The sequence below is a fragment of the Canis lupus genome, chromosome 30, assembly GCF_003254725.2.
Source record: "Canis lupus dingo isolate Sandy chromosome 30, ASM325472v2, whole genome shotgun sequence".
NCBI classification, from domain to species: domain Eukaryota; kingdom Metazoa; phylum Chordata; class Mammalia; order Carnivora; family Canidae; genus Canis; species Canis lupus.
The window spans coordinates 27,579,952-27,603,140 of record NC_064272.1 but is presented as its reverse complement, the minus strand read 5'-3'; the positions used below and the strand labels follow the sequence as shown (position 1 = coordinate 27,603,140).

Here is a 23,189-nt window from a genome sequence, read left to right as displayed (position 1 = left end):
GAGACCACAGATAAAGGACAGAGCTGGGACCCAGAAGGAACTAGAAACACGGGGTAGACTCTCTCCAACACAGACCCCAAATTGAAGACTCAGTGGTGGTACTATTGGACACCAGGGCAACCGACAGTGGGTGGGGCCACTCTTTTCCTCTTACCATTTCCTGAGCTGTCACCGCAATGGCTTTGGAGTATTTAACCACAGTCGTCTGATAGTCGACAAATGTTCCCTTTGGTTCTGGAGGAGTGCCTTCATCCAGCTACAGAGGAGAGAAAATGAACCCACAAGTCAGGAGAGGACAGTTGAAGTGTGGGCTATATTTATTAGGATCGGGAACTTTGAAAAATGGAGATGCCCACAGAATTTCTTTGGTTGAGAGTCAAAAGTATAACCCAGCTTTGGTGAAAAGGACTTCAAGAGAGATGCAAAGATGGGACTTGGGGTACACAGGCAAGGAGACCCCAAGCCTTGTCTGAGAGGAGAGGGAGGGCATTCCAGAGGAATGACATTTCTGCCAAGTCTTACCAGAGGAGTCTGCTACATACAAAAGGTAGGGAAGGGGTTCCAAGAAGTGGAATAGAGTCCAAGTATAAGATTGTGGGCCGGGGATCCCTGGGTGGCTCAGTGGTTTAGCACCTGCTTTTGGCCCAGGGTGTGATCCTGGAGTCCCGGGATCAAGTCCCACATCAGGCTCCCTGAATGGAGCCTGCTTCTCTCTCTGCCTGTGTCTCTGCCTCTCTCTCTCTCGGTGTCTCTCATGAATAAATAAAATCTTTAAAAAAAAAAAAAAAAAAAAAAAGGTGGTGGGCCTGAGCCAGACACTTCTAGAGAAGCACGGAATGGCAGAAGATGAGCCAGGAGAGGAGGCCGAACCTACATCATGAAGGGCTTCTCTAGGAATGGTGTAGTCCATAGAGATCTATACCCTAGAACCCTCGCTTCTGATCTAAGTTGGGGAAGACAAGAGACTGGAAGAAGTAGGAATAATCTGTTGCTCATCTGACTCTGAGAGCAATAAGAATTTAGAGAGGTGGGAGAGGTCACTGTGCAGGGGGAGGCAGGGGGAGAGTTGGGGAGAGTTGGAGCTAGTGGGACAGTGGCTCTGTCCCTTGAAGAGCTAAGGACATATTGGTTCAGAAGACCTGTATTTGAGACCTGGTTCCAGGGCTTGTGAAAAGCCCTCAAGCTGATTGTTTAAATTCTGAGTTTCAGGTCCTTTACTGGAAACTTGATAGCATCAGAAGGTTCTAGTATATACATCAACTGAGACCATACCTGGCCAAGAGCTCCACAAAAGAGGAGATGATGACCACGATGATGAAGATGATGATAAGGTCAATGATGACTATGATGAAGGAAAATGCAACCCATCTTCACCACCATCATCATCATTGTTACCATCACTGTTGATTGCTGAGAGGTATTCCAGTTGAGGAGACAAAATAAGGAGAAGTGAATACAGGAAGGGTGAGTATAGTGAACAGAAGAGGGGCTGTTGAGAGCAGTGGGAATGAGGCTGAGCTGTCCGATGAAGAGACTTGAAATCATGAGGAAAATGGTGGGATGCAGAGTATACAATGACATATGTGAGAAGATTGTCCTGGGAGCTCTCTGAGAGATAGTTTGCAGTTGGGGCAGAGACTAGAGGCCACAGGGGCAATTAGGAAATGTTAGATGCAGTCTTCAATCAGAGCTCCATGTTGCAAGCAGGTGCTAACTACAATATGAGTTGAGGGAACATATTACTGTAGCCTGTGTGTGATGTGGTTGCTTAGTTTGGGACTATAATTTCCATCAAAGTATCAACATAGACTCCAGGCTAGATTTTTCTAGGTTTCTTTATTAGGGATATAGCTGCTGCCAAATATCTCCATCATACTATGGGGGCTCTGATAGTCAAATGAGGACTGAGCTATGAGCTCATTCACTCAGTATAAACTGACTGGGCTTATTTATTTATTTATTTATTTATTTAGACAGAGACAGAGAGAGAGAGAGAGAGAGAGAGAGAGAGAGAGAGAGAGAGAGAGAGAGGGGCAGAGACACAGGCAGAGGGAGAAGCAGGCTCCACACAGGGAGCCCAATGTGGGACTCGATCCCGGGTCTCCAGGATCACACCCTGGACTGAAGGCGGCGCTAAATCGCTGAGCCACTAGGGCTACCCTGATTGGGCATCTTCTAAGTGTCCAATAATGTGCTGGGAGATTTCATATGAGCTGTGGCCTAACTGCTAACACACCAGGATGCCAGAACTGGAGGGCAGCATAGGACACCACCTGCCAGTCTGAAGACAATGAGAAAGATTAAGAACAAAGGGGTCAATTTTTGTGGATTTCAAATTTAGTTAGTTCAAAGAACTTGCCTTTATTCTGGGATTATAGCCTTTCTACTTTTTTTTTTGAGGGGGGATGTTAACATGACCTTTCTTATACGAAATAGTAGTGATGCACACAGCAGGATTTTTTTGTTTCTTTAACCTCCTTCCCTGGTCAAAAAAGAAGAAAAAACTACCATCACCACCAACACCAAACAACCCAAACAAAGAAGCAAACAAAGAAAAGGTAGTGGGTCACAAAATCCCCAAGACTGAGAACCACTAACATCACTGAATAGTTCAGAGAGCTTTGTCCAAGGTCACCTGGAAACCTGATTACTTCATATTAACCTATCACTTCCCAAACTTCCTGTGCCTAAACACAGAGAGAGAATTCCAGGAAGAACCCCACAGCTGGAGCACCAAAAGTGGCATATATTATGTCCAACTTAGAGTCAACTTTGGGTACACTCATTTTTTCTGCCAGTCACTCTATGCCTTTGAGAATTTCTGACAATGATGCTAACAGTCTATCAATGTTGAAACAAGTTAACCCAAACTCAGGAAATGCCCAATTTCTAACATGTCACTGCTTAGGGGCTCAAAGGCCCCGGAATATCACTTAATACAGAATATGCAGCAATGGGCAGGTTGTGGTAGGCTCAACGAAGGGAGAATGGGGAAGAGGCACTGAGTAGAAACTTAAGTGTAGGTCTGGGTAGACAGGAGTTTAGGGGTACCAATAAAACCCTGGCATTCTGTATGCTCTGCAGAATGCAGGATCTTTCCTTTGTTCTTGGCCTCTGTGGCTCCTGTCATTGGCAGTTACTAATTATTGCTCTCAGGTAATGCCAGACTTCTCTCCCAGCCCTTCCAAAAGAATCACGTGTGTCCTGGGCTGAGTCAGAGCGCAGCTGTCACACCACTGACATCAGACAGTACAAGAGCTGCTTTCTTTACTGAAAATCCCTCTTGATATGCAAGGTTCAGCAACTATCAAAAAAAAAAGACTTCAAGAATCTGACTTCCATATTCCAGGGATTTATGGAACTCTTCCCTATCATTAGTCATTTGGAAAAATACCTTCTCCTAGGAAGAAAAGTTGTCATTTGAATTTCTAATTTGCGTTGAGAAAACTTGAGCTCCATTAATTTAATATCCTTGGTAGACATATGGCTTAACTTTCAAAGCGCTGGTATTCTGAAAACCAAACAAACCTACTGAAACTTACCCAAAGGCCTTTAGAAAGTGGGAAACTTCACTCATTTTCTGCCAAACTGTCCATATTTGAGGCACAAGAAGCCCACAGCAGGAATTACTAGAGTGATTTGACAAGGCATGCCTGGGGTCTCTAAAGGAACCCCCGGCATCCCTGCCCAGCTTGTGACTCTCAGTCTGAAAATGCGTAATGTTTAAGGGAAATTATCCTAATTATAGTTTCAGGCTATCACCTCTTTATGGAGATATGAACCAACCAATCTACTCTAAATTAGCAATTAAAGACCACTTATTATCCTGAAAGCCATAATAATGCATTCACAATCTGACAATGGACATTTCAAAACACAAAAATCTGAAATTCTTGGCTGTGCTATCACAGAATGGAAATTAGATGTTGATGAACAATTGTTAATTTTAATGACTATCAAACTGACATGACTAGCAAAAGATTCCTTGGGGGAAAGAGCAGGAGATATTCTCCAGTCACACTTCTCTACTCCTCCAACTCAACCAAGCAGTCATTAGAGGAGAAATGATTCTCATGCTATCTCCTATGCCCATTGCTGGCAAGAGTTCACAATGGGCTTTCACATGTACTACCATCAGTGCTTTCTACATCTGGCTCCCAAAACCATGTGGAAATTTAAAAGATCTAGAGATTCCTAGGCTCAACTCCACAGAAATGTCAATTTATTGGCCTGGGGTAGGGCCTAGGAACAGCATGATTCCAAAGTAGCCATTCCAAAGACCAGCCCTTGGGAATCCCTTCATTATTTCCCTTTGTAATCTGTTTTTGTGAAAAAAAAGAAGGGAGGTAAATACCTATCTTCATTTTATAAGGGAAGGAACCCATGATACTTTCTCCATCTCCAGTATTTTTCCCCCACGTAAAACGAAGGCAGGGGGAGAGTGGTTTACAAAAGTAATGAATGAATAATCAAGAATGAATAACATGTTGGACGGAGGACAGGATGTGTGTAAAATGACTGGAACCCTCAGGAAAAGAGGAGGGTCACTAGCATCTGCTTTGACTGATCATTCCTGAAAGAAAAGCACCTGGGGAGCACGTGTGAGGGAAACCGAGGAGGAACTGGGGCCAAGAGGTGAAGGTAAGCATCTGGGCACCCAGGCCTACCTTGCTCATGGCCTCTGCAATGGCGTCGACCATGCCTCCCACCAGCCCCACTTCACTGGCGGCTTCATTCAGTGTCACCATGATGTCATCTACAGCCTCCTTCATGAGCTGGGCAGCCTCTGTGATGGCATCGTGGGTGTGCTGAGCCTAAGAAGGTAAAGGAGAAAAAGGACAGTGAGAGGTTTCCATAAGCTGAAGAAAATGGTGCTCACTCTCCTCAGAGATAACTGCATTTCTTTTAAGTATAACCATAAAAAGTATCATATAAAACTATATCCCCATTTTGGAGCACAATAGTGATTCCAGAATTTTCCTTTTCTTCCGTTGGTACACTTGTTTGCAAAATCACTACAAAACAGAAAGGGAGAAAAAGGACATCTTTTTACAGTCAAAAGGAAAAATAAAATTGTAGTATCAAACAGCATCTTCTGCAGGGCCAGTTTTATGTTACTCTGCTCAGGATGGTAGGAAGAGAATGCCACTGATTCCCAATGACACGAGCTTACAGGTTTAATTAAAAAAAATCCTAACATAAAGGAAAAACATGTTCACAACAAATGTACTTCTTGTCAAAGCTGCCTAACACACTAGATTTGTTCCCACAAATTAGGTTGGATTATGTAAATGCAGCGACATAGAGAAGAAATCTGCAGAAAAATGAACGGGCTTTGGAATTATGTCACAGGTTACACTGCCATGAGGTTGGAGGGACAAGTGAGCAAAGTTCTCCAGGGTCAGATGTTCTGCAGGCAGTCTCACGAGCGCTCACAAGCTCTCCCTGACTATAACTCGGACATGTTCCAACACCTGCTGGAATTCCACATGTGTGTCAAGCACAGGAGAAGTGCTGGGTAAATGAATGAATGAAAAGATGAAATAGTGAAGGTGCCAGGCTCCCTGAAAAACATCTCCAGTGGTAGCAAGATGCAGGAGAAGGAGCCAAAGTCCTGCCACCAGAAAAGTTGGGTTCTAGCTCTGGATCCACCTCTTACTAGCTAAGTGGTCCTGAGTGTGGTTTCCTCAGCACAATGGGAATTATCATAACTGTGCTTGCAGCAGAATTCTCCTGAGATGCTATGGATGAATGTATGGTGTATTTATAATCTGAGCAGTCTAGTAGTAGGTGCTTGAGCCTAGGGAAGCTGGACCTAATGTCAGTTAGTCAGCATCAGGATCACACTGCTCCAGGCTCTGGGGACCCCCACGCAGTGGCCATGGCTGTCCTGAAGAGGCTGTGTGAGCCACAGGAACGGGCCCTGTGTGGAACTGAAAGCCATGGCAAACCAGAGGTCTTTCAAAATGACATCTGATGAGACATGAAATATGCAGATTGTGGATGGTGACCTCGAGGCAACTGTGTCAGGATGCAAATGCTAATTATTGACCATTACAAACAAAATTAATTGAGAAGTTAACAGTGACACATAGCCTTGAGGAAGAAAGATCCCTTGACTCTTTTCTTACCTATGATGGGAAGTCCCTCACTGGACCTCTTTCTTCCACCCCCTTCCTCGGCACAGTCCAGGCTTCCATCCAGTGGCCTCCTCATGGCTCTGACCTCTCACCCTCGGCCTGCAGGACCTGGGTCTATTCTGTTTGCCTTCTCTGTTTGCCCCATGCAAATCCTAGCCCTCTTTCAAGGCCTGGCCTAAATACCACCTCCTCGGGTGACTTTGTCCTCATGCTGTCACTGGCCTTCCTTTGGATTCCTACCGCCTTGAGAACCAACTCTAGAGTCATAGAGTCATCAGAGGTGAAGGCCTCAGAAGGATGCGGGGAAAGTGAGGTTCAGTTCTGGAACATGATATAGCTTCTGCTTGGCTCTCTCTCAGGACAGCTGCTTGTGAAGTCCTTGGCCTCTGTGTAAGGAGGCTGGCTGACTCGAGGCTGTGTGCTGGGCAGACCGCACGGTAAGACCACACAGAGGTACAAAGGGCTGCCCACGGAGCCCCAGGTCCTGAACGCCTCAGTGATTTTAAGTCAGACACAGACCTGGGAGCGAGTGAACGTCAGGTCACTCAAGCCCCAGCTATCACCTGGAAGCAGTGGCAGGAGGAACTCTGAGGGAGAACCACCTCGCTGGGCTCAGTGGGTCTGTAGATCCACCAGAGATCATTCTAAGATGGTGTTGTTTTACGTCACTAAGTTTTAGGATGGCTTGTTTGCAGCAACAGCTAAATATGACAGCCCCTAAGAAGGGCTCCTAAGCCAGCCTTGGGGTCAGAGAAGACTCCTCAGAGGAGGTGTCCTGCCTGAAGAGGAGACCTGGAGGAAGAATCCAGCATCTGGTAGAGTTGGCAGGGTGAAGAGAGGAGGAAAGGGAGAGGGTGCTGGGCAGAGGACACAGCCTGTACAAAGGTCCAGAGGCAGAAAGGATGCGGACTGTGACGATGAGCTGAGAAACGTACTGTGTGCAAAGTGTTGGGCATGGTGCCTGGCACACAGCTCCTGCCCCCTTGCATTATCTCTCAATGAAGCCAGCCCCCTCTCCAACAAGACTGCGTGCTCCTTGCCACCAGTGGGCTTTCCTTCCCTCCAGAAGCAGTGTTCACAGGAAATGAAGGGTTTGATCAAGTCACCAGGTGGGGCTCATGTAAAGGGTGAAACATTCCCTTTTCACAGGTATTCACAGGTAATTTTTCTTTCTTTTCTTCTCTCTTTTTTTACAAGGATGGATAACCTTCACAGGCTGTTGGTGCAAAATTCTCCTCTGGAGAGGTTGTGTAGAAATAAATGGAACCATCTGTTTTGATGCTGCCAAACAGGCATGGATCACAAGAGCTGAGGGCAGAGACAGGGCTTGTGGGGGAGTCAGAACAGGGCCTGGGCCTCCCTCCCTGCCTTCAAGCCCTCAGCTGGCCTCACTCAGGCTGTAGTGACCTGCTCCAGCTCTTCGGACTAGACCAAGAATCCTCGACCATATCCAGGTGAATGCTGGCAGGAGGCCCAGGGCTAGTGTGTACTTTATACATTGCAAGAGTCAGCTGTGGGCCCAATGTGACTGTCAATCCAGTTGCAAAATCTATGTTCTTATGTCTTGGGTCAAGTATTTTAGCATTTGACTGACAATGCTTCCTCCTGAGTGACAGGCAGGAAACCAGGAACAACAATAAATATCAGAGCCAGGAATAGCAGGAAGGACAGACAACTGCTACCCTTCCCAAGGGCCTCCTCTGCGTCAGGTACTGTGTTCATCACCGTTGTGCACATCCTCTTCATCCTCACAGCCCACCAGAAGGCGAGAGTTGGCTAACAGCTCTGCCAGGGACCCCTCTGATGATCACAGTCTGAAAATGGGAGCTTAAGCACTAAAGCTTTTGGATCTGGTGGACAACCAGTGCCACTGACTGGCTGGCCATCTGCTGAACTGATGCCACTGGTCAAAAGGAAACTGAGCAGATGGCCAGATCAGGCCAAATTTATCAGCACTACTGAAGAAGCAACCTCAACATAGGGAATACGGCATCTACCAAGGGAAGTTTCAGCCTTTCCCCCCCAAATGGGGGTACTTTTAAACAGAGTGATGGCACCTACATGCCATGTGGCAAAGGCAAAAGGGGCTGCAGGACTAGCTACCACTCCCGAAGTTGGCTGCGCCCCCCCGCATTCAGTGCCTTCCTCTGCCTCTCAGCATCAACCCAGCCTCTAGCTCTCTTGGCTCCATCTGCCATTGTGCGCTCCATTCTCACCCATGAACTTGTTGCCAGCCATGGTCCCAAATCTGCTCAGGACCTAGCCTGTATATGACTTCCAGCACCTGGTAGCTGCTGCCACATGAGCCCAACCCTGGAAGCTTACCCAGGTTGGAATAGTGAAATATTGGATGATCTTTGTTGTAGGTTCCTAGGAGGGAGCCTTTAAGTGCTTAGCATTTCCCAAGTGATCAAGGACTGCCTCTGCTATTATTCACGGTGGGTGCCCTGAACCACACATTAGTTTAGGCTAAGAAAGTGACTCCTGGTGGCTTATGGGCAGTTTCAGGACGGGAGCTGGCCATGCTGGACAGACCAACCATGTGATTAGAGGGTTGTGGCTTTGAGCAAAATAGTATCAGCCTGACCTCTGGGGACCTCAGGGGACCTCACGGGGCTGTAAACTGAATCACTGATCATGAGACTAAATTCAATCAATCATGCCTACATAATGAAATCCAAATAAAATTCTGGGCGGCAAAGTTGCAGTGAGCTTCCCCAGTTGGTGATGCATAGCATTAAGCGGAGACGGTGACACATCCTTGGGACATGTTTAGGACTCTCATAGACCTTGCCTTCTGCATGTCTCTTCTTTTGGCTGGTCTGTAGCCTTTACAATAACATGGTGAAAGGAGAGCAATTTCTCAAGTTCTGGGAGTCATTCTAGCACATCATTGAACCTGAGGAGGTAGAGAGAACCTCTTGAATTTGGAGTCACCTGGTCAGAGGGAGGATGGCCTGGGAACTCTGGAGCTTATGATTGGTGCCTGAAGTGAGGGCAATGCCTTTAACCTGGGAAATCTAACCTAACGCCAGAATTGCACTGCCCCAGGTACTGCCCCCCCCTCACCCCCCTCGCAGTGGCCACAGCTGTCCTGACACTCCTCGGGGGAGACGACCCTTCCAAAGTCCTGCGAAATTACACCTTCACTTTGGTAGATAGAAGGTAAGGAGGCAAAGGGAAGGGAAGGTAAATGGCAACTCTTTTGACTGACTAGCTGAAAAAAAAGAATTCTAAAGGGGAGGCTGTGTGAGCCACATGAACTGACTCAGTCTGTGGCACTGAAGAGCCATGGGAATCAAGAAAAGGCCTTCCATACGACTTCTGATGAGATGTGCATTGGTCAGATCTTGGGTGGTTGTCTTGAGTATGTCAGGAAGGCACAGCTCACGCTCTCAGGGATGTGATGGAGGAAACTGGTAATTTAGGTTGATTGCTGATTTCATGGTACAGAGAAGGTAAAACATAAAATGTGCAGATTGCTTTATTTTGATGATGGAAGTCTGAAAGGTGACATTTCCTGCACATTACCCTCTAGAGAGAGCACCTCACACAAATATTGATGAGAAAGGTAAAATTGGAAGGTGTGTATTTCTCTAAATTCCACTTCAATAAGATGATCACTGGTGGCACAAAAATGTCAGCAATTCTATATATCCATATTAAAGCCAAGTGCACATTTTCGGGGAGAAGTGAGTGCTGCTTGCCAAGTGTCTGCTATCCTATATGGGCTGAGCTGCTATCCTATATGGGCTGAGGAAGGTACAAGAGGCAAGTTCTGGGGGTGGCAGCATTAAACCACAACACTGCTCTCTTGACTCCCTGGAAAATGTAAAGGACACTTTCTCCACACCGGGGCAATCCAAACCTACAAAAAACACATCCTTGCTCTTGGCTGTCCCAGAAACAATGACCTGCCCATCTGCTTGTGTAGCCTGCTCTCCCTTCCCTCTGCATATTTAAGTCACAGATCCTTAAAGGGTCAGCTGAGAGTCTGTGAAGCCTCCTCCCATTACCCCAAGCCTCTCCCAGGACCACTTCCTCCAACTCCAATGGCAAATCTCACCTCTACCCCACAGCCGCATCCAAATCACACATGCCGGCCACCTGAGCACACTAGTTTCAGACACCCAAAGACACAGTAGGCGCTCAATTAAGGCCTGCTTAAAAGCCCAACAGCCATCTGGGAAGTAGACTCAGAAGGCTCAACAATGAGGTCGTTATTTTAGATTCTGGAGGGGCTCCTTGTTACTGCTCCTCACAGCACAACCCAGGAGAAAAATCAAACTCGGTTCTTTTTTGGAAACATGTCTGAAGTCTACCTCCAAGGGAGCCTTATTTCTGGATTATAGTGCTTCAACTACAAAGCCCAGTAGAGCAGACACAGACATCACAGCAATTTGGAAAATGGGAGAAGGCTACAGGGGGCTGGGGGACACACGTCAATGTGAGCAGAAGGGAAACAAAGGCAACCAATAATTAGAACTGCCCAACAGCGCACAGGGCTGTATAGCTGCTGCAGGAGAAGAAGGAGGGGCCCTTTAAGGAGGATGTAAGAAGGAACTGAGTGGGATAGGGCTGAGTGTGGAAGGGAGGTCTCGGGGGTTATAGAATGAGCATAGGTCTCGGGGGCTCAGTGGGGTGAGGGTTAGGCTATGCAGCAAATGCCTTGTAATCATTGGACTCATTAACACCAGACTCTGGGGCTGTCACTTTTTTCTTTTTTTAAAAAATACCTACTGTGTCAGGCACATTATCTCAGTCAATCTCTATAACGACCCCTGAGAGGTATTCATTATTAACCCCACTGTTTAGATGAGGAAGCAACGAAATGAAGTAATTTGCTAGCAAGAGACAGAACTGGGATTTGAGTCCAATTACGTGGATTCCAAAGCTTATCCTCTTTTCTACCACATCAGAGCCAGCGATGATCATTTAACTGTATATTCTTTGCAAACAGTGACACACAGCATCTAACACATACATACACCTAAGACCTAGCAAGTAACCCCTAGGAAATGTTTGCCCAAAGAATAGTACCCATGGTGACGGAGTCTATGCAATAAGCCTCTTAGGAAAGGACCTAAAAACCCGCTTGTAGTGTCCCAGGCATCCCTTGTGAGGAGCCTGTCAGGGTCTGCGGACAGAGCGCAGGTGGAATGCCGGATGCCAGGGAGGGAAGACACACACATATCTGTCCTGCCTTCCCTCATCATGTCTCAGCCTGTCCCCAATACCTCAGGTCAGTCACGGACAACTGGCCCACTCTCGTGTTCTGCCCCCACTTCCAAGCAGAGGATGTCCTCTAAAGCTTATGGTGCGGGCTGCACATGCTCCCAAACCACGAGTTTCTTGGTATAAAACAGAGCTCCACAAGGAGCTCTGACCTTGTGGTCTAAGGAGATGTGCTAATAGTTAAACAAAACAAAACAAGACAAACAAACAAAAAACCCAGAGAACTCCTAATCTGGATTATTCTGCAGGGAATGAAATCCTCTTGGGTCAGGGTGGAGGAGCTATGTGGCACTGATTCTCAGAAAAAAAGAGACCCTTGAACTGGATCCAGAAGGCAAGTCCTGGCTCCCCCAGTGTGGGGCAGGTGCAAAGTGGGCTGGGCCTACTCGGGCACCTATCTCTCAGCTGTCAGCCAAAAGGGCACTCTCGTTCTTGCTGATCAACCTCCCCATTTCAGCAACAAGGCTTCTTTCTTTCCGGGACACTGAGAACAACCTGAGGGCACTGGCTGGCTCTCAATATTTTTAGCATCCCAAGTTAGGCTCTTAAGAGCTGCCAGATACTTGGCTGGAAAAACTGAACACAGAAAATGCAAGTCTAAGACATCATTCATGCCACTACCAGAATGGTTGTTTCTCAGCCCTGGATGGGTTGCCGCACTGCTGACAGTAAAGCCCACACTCCTTAAGAATGTGGGAGAGGAGATCTGTCACAACACAGCCCTATCTACCCCCCCACCTGCTGTCCCCACTCTGCATGCTCCACACACATTGGATGGCGCGTTGTTCTCTAAAGATACCGCAATCCTCTTACGACCCCATGTATACCTCTGTATATGCTGTTCCTCCTTGCTGGCATGCCTCAAGCTACCCTTATGTGCCAAGTAACTTCCTTTTCTGAGACTGACTAGTCACAGGTCACCTCTTCCCTGTAACTTTGCTTGACCTCCCTCCAGCCCTTGCTTCGGGCAGTGGGCCAGTGTTTCCATAGGGTGCAGGTTCAGTCCTGACTCCACATCCACCTGTCCCGCGATGTGCAACAACTTACCTAAGCAGTCGCAGTTCTCATATCTGTGCACTGGGAACCTCCTTATATCATGGGAGTTTTAGGAGATTAAATATCAAGAGGATATAAGGTATGAGAGGTGGTGCAGAACCAGGACTCAGTAACTCTGAGCTCTCAAATTACTATTTTGTGATTCTGGTTCTTAATCTAGAGTCTTCTCTGCTGTACCACGTTATTGATGTGTAGACCTGAGAGCTGCAACAAAGCATGCTAAAAAGAATACGTACATAATAGGGATTCCTATTGCTTATAGGCAAGTATCCTGCACAGATTGTTCCAGTCCGTGTTCCCGCAATGTAGTCTGCTCAGGTGAGGACCCAGGGAGTTTAGATGGACTATGTGGAGGCACTTGCTAGAAAGAATAAATAGCAGGCGGAGCCTCAAACCTCCTCTCAAGGTATCAGAACCCTGGGGGAACTTAAAGCACAGAGGGCTTCAATAAGGGAAACCATCACTCTGACACAAGTATCATCCCCAAGAGAAAATGGCATGCTGTCACCATCTTCGGCCACTTCAAGTAGCTGGGTGACACATCCGGCTGAGGAAATGTTCTACCTGCAAACTCGGAAGGGAGATTTTCATATTAAACTGCTGATCCAAGACAAGAGAAACACACACCATGGGTGGCCTTACACCATGCTTTGCTTTGAACTTGGGTACCAGGAAAGGAAATGATATTCACTGGAAAACAACTGAGCTTTGCTCTGCACAGGCTGGGTGTCAATGCTGAGCAAGGTGCCTGGCAGGTATGAATTTTCATTCCTGCAATAACGACACAATGTTTTTCTTTCCCAAGGACGCTTGCCTCCAGATTCTGTCATGGAAAAGATTACAAAAAGGCTTCATTATGTCTATGTCTTGACTTTCTTCTTAGAGATCCCCAGGAAGGCCAATCAAATATTATTTCCCACCTTTTGAGTGGGAAGTTACATATGGTCACCAAGAACTAGAGGATTTTCCTTGGAGGAAACTCAACATTGAGGAATATTTGATGACCCCTCAGTGGCCCTTGGTGAGTCCCTGGGATCCTCAACTGTACCTTGGGGTTTCCACCACCTTCTTTGGCTGCGTACAACATCTGCAGGGCAGATTCTGCCAACGTCTTGGTCTGGTCCAGCACTGTCATCTGCTGCTGATGATCCAGGATCTTGGAGGCGACTCCAACGGCTGCTAAGATCAGGGGCTCAAAGTAGCTCGCCAGCTGTGTCACCTTTCAAGACAAAAAAGCCACAGATGTATCATGTAAATACATGTATCTCCTTTAGGAGCCCCACCGGTGGGGAGGGGACTGAGAAAGGAATGGAATGACACACAGCGGAGAGGCAGACCTGCTAAAGTTTACTCTGCTTTACTCACTGGCTAAAATTTACTTTTGTTTTTTTCTATTATTTAATCCACAATCATGAGTTATTGCCATCATGTTATACATGAGACCCTCAGACCTTATTCATCACTCAATCTTACTTTATTTATTTAATTTATTTTTAAAGATTTTATTTATTTATTCATCAGAGACACAGGCAGAGGGAGAAACAGGCTCCATGCAGGGAGCCCGACGTGGAACTCGATTCCGGGTCTCCAGGATCACACCCTGGGCCGAAGGTGGCACTAAACTGCTGAGCCACCCTGGCTGCCCTCAATCTTACTTTTAGAAGTACTTGCTCATTATTATTATTATTATTTTTTATAAATGGATTTTTTAAAAATTTTATTTATTTATGATAGTCATAGAGAGAGAGGGGCAGAGATACAGGCAGAGGGAAAAGCAGGCTCCATGCACCGGGAGCCCGACGTGGGATTCGATCCCGGGTCTCCAGGATCGCGCCCTGGGCCAAAGGCAGGCGCTAAACCGTTGCGCCACCCAGGGATCCCAGTACTTGCTCATTAATGAACTCTTGCTCGGATTTTACTTCCTCTGGGGAGACCTTCGTCTCACCTCTCATCATGGCAGAAATGTTACGAAATTTGTTCTGTGATCCAGAGTTGGGTGTGAGAGCTCTACAAACTTTAACTTCATAAAAACAGTAAAGCTTTTGAAAGAAACAAAGATAATCATCTTATGAATGCAGAAGGAAGGGGGATGGGGATGGGCAGGGGAACAGGGCAATAGAGAGAAGAAGCCTGAGAGCAGAGGCTTTCAAGAAAGCCAATCCAACTGCCTTCTGCCCTGAGCATGTTGACCTGACGCGGATTTGCAATAAAAACAAAAATGATTTCACATCAGTCTAGATGTTCCGTTCATGACTGGTCCAGCCCAGGAGAAGAAAAAAGTCTATCCAGATGGCTCACCACTGTTCTCACTTAGGCCTCCCCAGCAGGTGACAACATGGTTACCTCTGTGCTCACCGGAGCCCACCAGCTGGGTGCTGCAGGGCCACATGTCACACACATATACTGGGTACATCTCACACGCCAGGCTTTCTGCTAGAAGCTTACCATGCTTCATCTAATCCCCACATTCTAAGAGGTACATACAAATGAAGAGCCTGAGGCTTAGGTGGGTGAAAGAACTTTTTCAACCCCAAGCAGCCAAGATGTGGAGCGGTGACAAGAAGCAGATGTCCTCATCCACAGCCCAGGCTCCTGCCTTCTCTTCCACTGGCCACTACTTCTCATTCTCAGTCCAGCTCCACTATGGTTATAATATTGGGTTTTACAAACGTTTATTATTTGTTTGTTTTTTTGTTGTTCTGTATTCAAAATAAAGTCCAAGAATAATACAATAATACCCATTTACCTAGCATCTAGAATGTCAGATTTTAACGTTTTGCTATATTTGCTTCAGATACCACCATCCAATCCCACTCAGATAAGACACAATGACCCTGATCACACTTTTCTATTCTACTCCTATGTGTGCCAATTACTAATTGCTTAATTATTTCCATCAAGCGTATTTAAGTTCAAGCCTTTGGCCAGCAATTTCCCTTAATGCTTCTCATCGTGTGGAGGAAGAATTAACGTGATGGGGCCATAGGCAGGAAGGCCACTTCACATGAGCTGTGCAGTCAGTGGGTCAGAAATGAAGCAGGGGGCAGGAGTCTGTGGGGCTGGTGGTGGTTGGGACAAAGTGGGAGTCCAAAATATTAAAGTTCATTAGAGCTAACAATGAGACAGACCATCAGCCAGCAATAAACGTACGTTTACTCTTTTATCCTCGAATATAGTTTTCTTACAGATAGTTTCAAAGCACTTGAGCATGGCTATTGCTGGCCTTTACGGTGCTTTGGATGAATTTTATTTTAGTTTTTAAAGATTTTATTTTTTTATTTATTCATGAGAGACAGAGAGAGAGAGAGAGAGCGAGAGGCAGAGAGAGAAGCAGGCTCCATGCCAGGAGCCTGACATAGGACTCGATCCCAGGTCTCCAGGATCATGTCCTGGGCCGAAAGCAGGTGCTAGACCATTGAGTCACCCAGGCTGCCCACTTTGTATGAATTTTAAAGGGGCTCCCTATGCCTGGGGCAGACATGATTGATGTCAAAGCACATGACTTGGCTGGATTTTGGCCTTGGTCTCTGCTTTGGCCAAACACCTTTGTGTAAGACCCAGCCTGCACAACTGCAGGTATCAGCCCTTACACATCTGCCTTGGATCTCACCCTGTTTCCCTGGAAGGGTATTAGTGTCGCCACCAAAGGGAACCACAGTGCACTGATGGGTTATAAGGGCTCAGGGCTCAGGATGGGTACTGTATGTATTAAAGGAGTTAAGACATTTAATGCATTAGAACCTTACATATTTTCTAGATTTGTTTTTTCTCCCAAAGGTTTAATTAATTAATTTAGAGAGAGAGAGTGCGCACAAGTGGGGGAGAAGTGAGAGGGAGAGAGAATCTTAAACAGATTCTGCTCTGAGCATGGCACCTGAGGTGGGGCTCAATCTCATGACCCTGAGATCATGACCCGAGCTGAAATCAAGGGTCAGATGCTTAACCGACTGAGCCACTCAGGAGCCCCTCTGGATTCATTTTTTAATTTTAAAAGTACATTTCACCAATGCAACCATAAAATGTCAAGGGCTGCTGTGTGTTGAGAATAATCAAACACAGCTAAGCTGGTGCCCTCATGGAGACATTATGGCTGGGTGATGGAGAGAGAAAGCTCTAGTTTCAGAGCCACTGGATTTGAATCCCATCTGCCAATTCCTTAATGAGAAGTCTTAGGCAATCTGCTTCCTATTACCAAACTTCAGTTTCCTTCTCCACAAAATGGGGATTAATAATAGCACTAAGACCCATAAGATTGTCAGAAGGATTAAATTAGCATACATAAGAGTGGTTGGCACAATGCCTGCCATGCAGTAGGCACTCAATAAATGCCAGGTGTTACTATTCTTCATGTATTATGGGCAAAAGTTTTTGAAAGGATGTGCTTTTTCCTCTATTTAGGGGGCTTAGCAAAGACTATAACAACTTCTATTTCCTAAACATGAAAGAATAGGAAATATCCTTACCTGGGTTAGCACAGAAGTTTAACACAGAATTTTGAGTAAGTGGTACCTGATCTTGTTTCCCTAGGCCTAGGGTGGCAGAAAGGGTTGAGTGGTAGCCCCCCTAAAAAGATATGTCTGTGTCCAAATCCCTGGAACCTGTGAATATGATCCTATTGGGAAATAAAGGTCTTTGCAATGTATTTGAGGCTCTCAAAATGAGATCATCTTGGATTACTTGGGTGGGCCCTAAATCTGTTAAGAAGTATCCTAGTAAGAGACAGAGGAAGGGAAGACAAACAGAAAAGCAGGAGACAATGTGACCACAGAGGCAGAGACTGGCATGATAATAGTGAAAGAACAGTAAGGGCCACCAAAAGATAGAAGAGCAAAGAATGGATTCTCCCATAGAGCCTCCAGAAAGAGTCGGGCTCTGCCAACACCCTGTTTTTAGACTTCTGAGAGAGATTCCATTTCTGTTGGTGCCAGGCACCCAGTTTATAGTAACTTGCTATAGCTGCTCTAAATAACTAATACATGTGGTCTGAGAATTTGCATTTATCAGTTCCAGGTGATCTCTGGGCCCCCACCTGAGTGTTGTAATAAAGAAATGGACCAGGTAGGTATCAACTCTCAGTCCAGGGTTCTTCTGGATGGAGGGGCAGAGGCTTCCTTTGTCCAGAACTCTCTTTTAGAAAGTGAGACTGGTTTAGCCAAAGGGCCAAGAGTAAATTTGTAACTCACGTGACACAAATATCTTATTTTTCTTTTGATGCCACCCATTGACATAGGAATTAATCTTCCATACTAACTCCATATGGACAGGGACAAGGATTGTTACTCTAGAAATCTAGATATATTTTCTTACAAAATGCTTACTGGAAACAAAAGTAACTGCTGAAATGAAGTCTGGCTACTCTGGCAGACTCAGTTCCCCACAGCAGGCACATGGGCAATGCTCCAGCCCACCTGCTGGGAGAGCTCTGACCTTCAGGCCAGCCCCCACATTCTCTAAACCTCTTCGTACAGGTGGACAAGCCCTCCTCTCTCATTATAAAGGAACTCAGCTGAGAAATGAAATTTGCCACACTTGAAAGCATACAGACACACTGGTCATTTTAAATCTCAAAAACCTTTCCTTCGAACCAGCAGGAAGCTTAGTAGGCCCTTCAGCTGTTCCACAATGTGAAAAAGCAAGAACATTGATTTTCTAAAATCAATACCTGCTGAAAAGATTTTGGTTACTCGGTTTTCTTGATATGCACATCAATACTGATGTCTGCACTGATAAATGTTAGGAAACCCTGAAGGCGGTTAAAAATCCAATTATTTGCCCTCCCTCTATTGAGCACAGGCTGCTAGACAAGTCAACTAGCCTTGAAGGATTTGTAAAGTGAACCCCAAAACAGGTAAAATATTATTCAGTACTTCTACAATGTGGGTATGAGCTCACAGTTGAAGGGTTCCTCTGGAGTGGCCCGGGAGGCCTGGTTATCTAGAGTGCAGTTTGCAAGTTTGCTTTGCTCCTTTATATGTGAAAACAGACACTGTTAGAAACCATGGAAGAACAATGTACCCCTAAACATGTGAGAATGAGGTCAGCCAGCCAGGGACAAAAGATGGAAGACAGCAGACTAGCAATGTCAACGTTCATTTCTGGCTTATTCAGTGAAGGTCAAGGGCAGCAGATGTCTTGTCTTGGAAAATCTGACTATAACCAGAAAGATCTCATTCCAGTTTCTGTTTGAACTCTAGGTGAAAACTGATCCTGAAGTGGTCAGTGATCAATATCACTCACCCCCCCCATCGTTCACACAGATCCTCAGCAGGATCCCCTTGGGGCACATTACCTTATGTCCCAGCTGAGCTGCTTCTCCCCGAGCCGCTGTGGCGATGGGATCGATAAGGTGCCCGATTTCTTGGACCACTGAAGTTAGCTGCTCTTGCAGGGCCTGATAAGGAGAGAGAGCTGTCAAATTCCCCCTATGGCAATTCACCATGTAGCCACATTGATTTAAAAATAAAAAGGCCCACGCAGAAGACAAGCAGGCCATGAGAAATGGATACCAAAATATCTACTATATCCTTAACGGATAATCCCTCTCTTGGGTGAGCCACGTAGCTACCACTCCACCCTGCCTTTCGCAGGGTCCCGGAGTTCCCCTGGACTAGAGCCCCCACACTTCCACCCATGAGTGACAAAAGGCAGGTCTGAAGAATACTTTTCCTCCTGGCTCCTCACTCACACCAACCACAGTGTTCAGTGATGTCACCAATATCCTTACTTTGAGTTATTCAGCATAACTATTGGAAGTAAGGAACATTTCCCTTCCAAGGAGGGAAGAAAACTTTGTTCAAACAGGGAGAGCTAATGTGGGGTCTGGGGGAACATCCAGGTGGCTGTGTCCTCAGAACTAAGAACCCTTAAGAAAGGGGAGGTGGGGCGGGGGAGAGAAAAGGCTAATATAAAAAATGAGATCAGCTTTTGGAAAGTAGGACCATTTCCCAGACAAGCACACTGTGAAAATGCCCTGAACTCAGCTCAGCTTCTAAGTGCATTGTATTCAGCAATGTGGATGCAAATACTAAAAACTGCACCCCCCAAGGTATTTCTTTCTCAGATTTGAGAGAAGAACTGTACTCATGCTGTGAAGAGGCCAACTATCTGGGTGACGCTGGTGCATGAGGGAGATGGAGAATTCCAAGGTGGACATTAGTGGCTAATAGCAGAACAGACCAGATCCTTTGTGGGACTCGCCCTAGGAAATGTGCTTGATGGATTCAGGATTAATAGATCACCACCATAGACTAGCAAGGTACAGGGTAGTTTCTGACAAAGTGACACTGTTCTGCTTGTCAGTAATGAGACTCTGGCCCGTGCTGCTTTCCCTCTGAACAATGCTGTATCCAGGCTGGGGTTTCTGGGCAGAGGTGACTTAATGAGAAGTTAATGACAAGAGCAATCTAACATGCCAAATGGAAAACAAAATTCTGTGGATAAAAAGGAAAAAGAGAGACAGAAATAGAAAGATGGAGGAAAGTAGAAACATCCACACTTCCAAGGATCTCATTTAGTTCACTATTGTCTATCTGCTCGAAGTGATTATAGTCAAGAATGCAAGAATATTTCAGCAATGTTATTACAGATGGCTTATTAAAATGAACATGGTATAAGGAGGAAGTACACACAGTTCAAAGGGAACTCCTCAAAGGGAGAGATTTTCTTCCTAGGGAGGAAGTGAAGACAGAGGATGTTTTGGGAGGGGTGGTGAAAGAGTGGGGGCCTGAGCAGGTGTTCCGAGGTGCTGGTCATCTTTGCTTCTTGATCTGGGCACTAACTAAAAGCTGTGTTTGGTTGGTGATAATTCATCAAGCTCTGCACTTAGGATATGCACACTTTTCTGTATGCATGTCCTGACTTTAATAAAAAGTTGACAATAATTCTAACATTCTGCATAGGATGAGAATATTTCTTCTTTCTTTTTTTTTTTAAAGGTTTTATTTATTTGTGTGTGTTTGTGTGTGTGTGTGTGTGTGTGTGTGTGACAGAGAGAGAGAGAGAGAGAGAGAGAGAGAGAGACAGAGAGAGAGAGACAGAGAGAGGCAGACACATAGGCAGAGGGAGAAGCAGGCTCCCTCCAGGGAGCCTGATGCAGGACTCGAGTCCAGGAACCCTAGATTCACAACCTGAGTGGAAGGCAGATGCTCAACCAGGTGCCCTTCTTCTTTCTTTTCTTGACAGTGGGGGGAAGGGAGCAGAGCTGGAGTAAAATCGACAGCTCTATCAATAAAAATGAGCAACTCTGGGCCTATTGCTTAGAGACCACAGCAAAGTTCACCGTGGATGAATTCGTTGGCGGTAAGGGACAGGTCAGTAAACAGACCATCCATATTTATTAAGCACCTCCTGAGTGTCAGGTTCTTTCAGTAGAAAGAAGGAAGTATGAATCAAGGGCCTTTGGACAGGTTAATTGAAAAAATTGGCAAAAGAGGGCCATGGCTCTGAATTAAAAATATAGTGCAAAAGGTTCCCAGCACTGGATATCGGGCAACTTAGTGCAGAATCCTTTACCTCTGAGTAGACCAAATGTGTAGACTTTAATGCTAAATATGCCCATTAGTCAAAAAATGCACTGATAAAACATGACAAGGAAATATTCCAAAATTTACATGTCTTGGTCTGCTCTACTGATGTGTTAGACTGAATACGGTAACCTCACTTTTCTGACATACTCTCATCTGACAGTGATCATTTCCCCCCAAATTTCAGCCATGTTTGTAATTTCCACTCCAGCAGTACGTGTTCCTTCACCAAAGCGTTTCTACTCAGCATCTGCCTTATTCCCTCCACAAACTTCCCAGGTGGGTTCCAGGGATAAAGGTAATTCTGTGATGAAATGCCAGCATCAAAAATGTGTTTGGCCCCATTCCCCAAAGCTGTGATTCTTAAGTACTTTCAGAGGCGTCTGATTCAGACACCGAGCCCCGGCCTACCTCCACAGAGATGTCATCCCTCGTGGCCAAACTCTGGCTGACAGCTGCCAGAGAGGCCTGCTCAATGTCCCGGATGCACCGGTTGATGCCATCGATGGAGTAGTCACACTCTCTCTGCCCAGGGGCCTTGTCCCTGGAAGGACAGGGCAAGTCAAACAGATTCCTCAGTGTTCAGGTCTCACAACTTGCTGCAGCAATGGTGGGCCGGGAGCCCCTATCTACTTTCTACCATGTCTGATTGCTTATTTAAGGAGTGAACCCCTGAGCCTTGCTTAGGAATGTCTCTCTGCAGAGCCCATGCATTTCTTAATTTAACACTCGTGTGAGCTCTATTTATTTTGAGTGAGAAAGACATGATGCTGTTCCTCATCTCAGGCTGATGATAGACAACCACTCATCAAACTATTTAGACTTCACTGACTTCAACATAGGTCCCTTATTATTTTCTTAAAAGGTCAGAGCTATTTCTTATACAAACATACTATACTCTTGACATTACATATTATTCACAAAGTCCTATGGTAGGAGTTAAAATATCTAGTGGATTTTTCCTTGTAAGGCATTAGGTGAGAGAACAGTGGGGCTGAGTTTCTTTTTTTTGGGGGGGGGGCTGAGTTTCAAAAGCAATAAAAAACCAAAGTATGGCTAAGGAAAAGGATGTATTCCACGTTGTGGAGTACTAACTGGTCAACTTTAGAGATGTTACACCGACTCTGGGGATTTTTCAGGTTCATGCTATTGCCAGGGAGTTCAGAGATGCCCAGAGTTACTGTGGGACCTAGAATATTCTTTTTGCCTTATTAACAAAATAAAGTAACTTCAAATCCTGCTAAATAAACACTGGTATTCTCTGCCTAAGCTCCTAGGTCTAGACAATGGTTAGGAGTGGGACTAGGCCATCAGGCCTGGGGATGATCATGAGAATACTACCTAACTCCTTTCTGACTGAATTCTCTCATCAGTTAAATGGTGACCATGGCAGTGTTTACAAGGCTGTTGTGATGATGAAATAAAGTAATATAGGTAAATGTTCAGAACAGTTTCTGACATAGAGTGAATGTTTAGGTTAGCTATTGTGTCCAGAACTACCACTGGTCCCAAAAAGCCAAATAAAAAGATGATAATGATTAGCTACATCTATCAAATCAAAGTCCTATTGGGCTTATCCTCCTTCCACCCTGATTAGATGTAGGCTCCAGCAATTTCTGGAGGAGAAACTAACCTGATAGAGGTGATGAGACTCTTGATAGAGTCAGACACAGTGTGGGAGTGTCCAGCTAGCACAGACCAGGTGGGCGGATCTTTGGGGTTGATGGCCAGTGAGCGTGCAGTGCGAATGAGGTATGATGAACTCTCCAGCATGGTCTTAGCTGAGACCAGGATCGGTTCCTGTGCCTGAGAACCCTGGGAGCAAACAGCAGAAGAGTCAAGGGCAGGGTGCACAGATTAAGTGAATGAGTTGGGCTCTGGAAGGTTCTATTCTTTGCCAAGTCGCTACCTGTGTTCTTCAGAAAGAGACATAGAGGTTAGGAAACCATGGAGGCTGGTTTACACAGAGCCTGGATAGCAAGGACGTGGGTCCATGTTCACTCGTAAGTATCATTTTCAAATATGGCGCATACCAAGAAAAGAATCAGCCCCAAACTTAAGTACAGAGCTTGTGTTCAACACATAAAGCTAAGGCATTAGCACTTAAGATACGTGTATATCTTGAGTTTCATTAACTCTGTGCATGTATTGTCATTGACAACAGCAACGTTCTACGAGACAGAACTTTTGGAGTTCTTAACTGTTCATGTGGATTTGGTGCCACACGAAATAGCCA

The 23,189-nt window shown here is 45.7% G+C and overlaps 1 protein-coding gene across 9 annotated transcripts in view; it reads right to left on the bottom strand.

Annotated features, from left to right (window-relative positions):
- The window catches only part of TLN2 (talin 2), a 426,878-nt gene that overhangs the window by 62,186 nt on the left and 341,503 nt on the right, over positions 1-23,189 (bottom strand). For all 9 annotated transcript variants that reach the window (XM_025472602.3, XM_049104468.1, XM_049104470.1 and 6 more), the window contains 6 exons: positions 22,587-22,768; positions 21,365-21,497; positions 18,721-18,822; positions 13,480-13,650; positions 4,668-4,814; positions 155-256 (listed from right to left, as the gene is read on the bottom strand). In XM_025472602.3, coding sequence (XP_025328387.1) covers positions 155-256; positions 4,668-4,814; positions 13,480-13,650; positions 18,721-18,822; positions 21,365-21,497; positions 22,587-22,768 — 837 coding nt within the window. The remainder of the gene's footprint in view (positions 1-154; positions 257-4,667; positions 4,815-13,479; positions 13,651-18,720; positions 18,823-21,364; positions 21,498-22,586; positions 22,769-23,189) is intronic.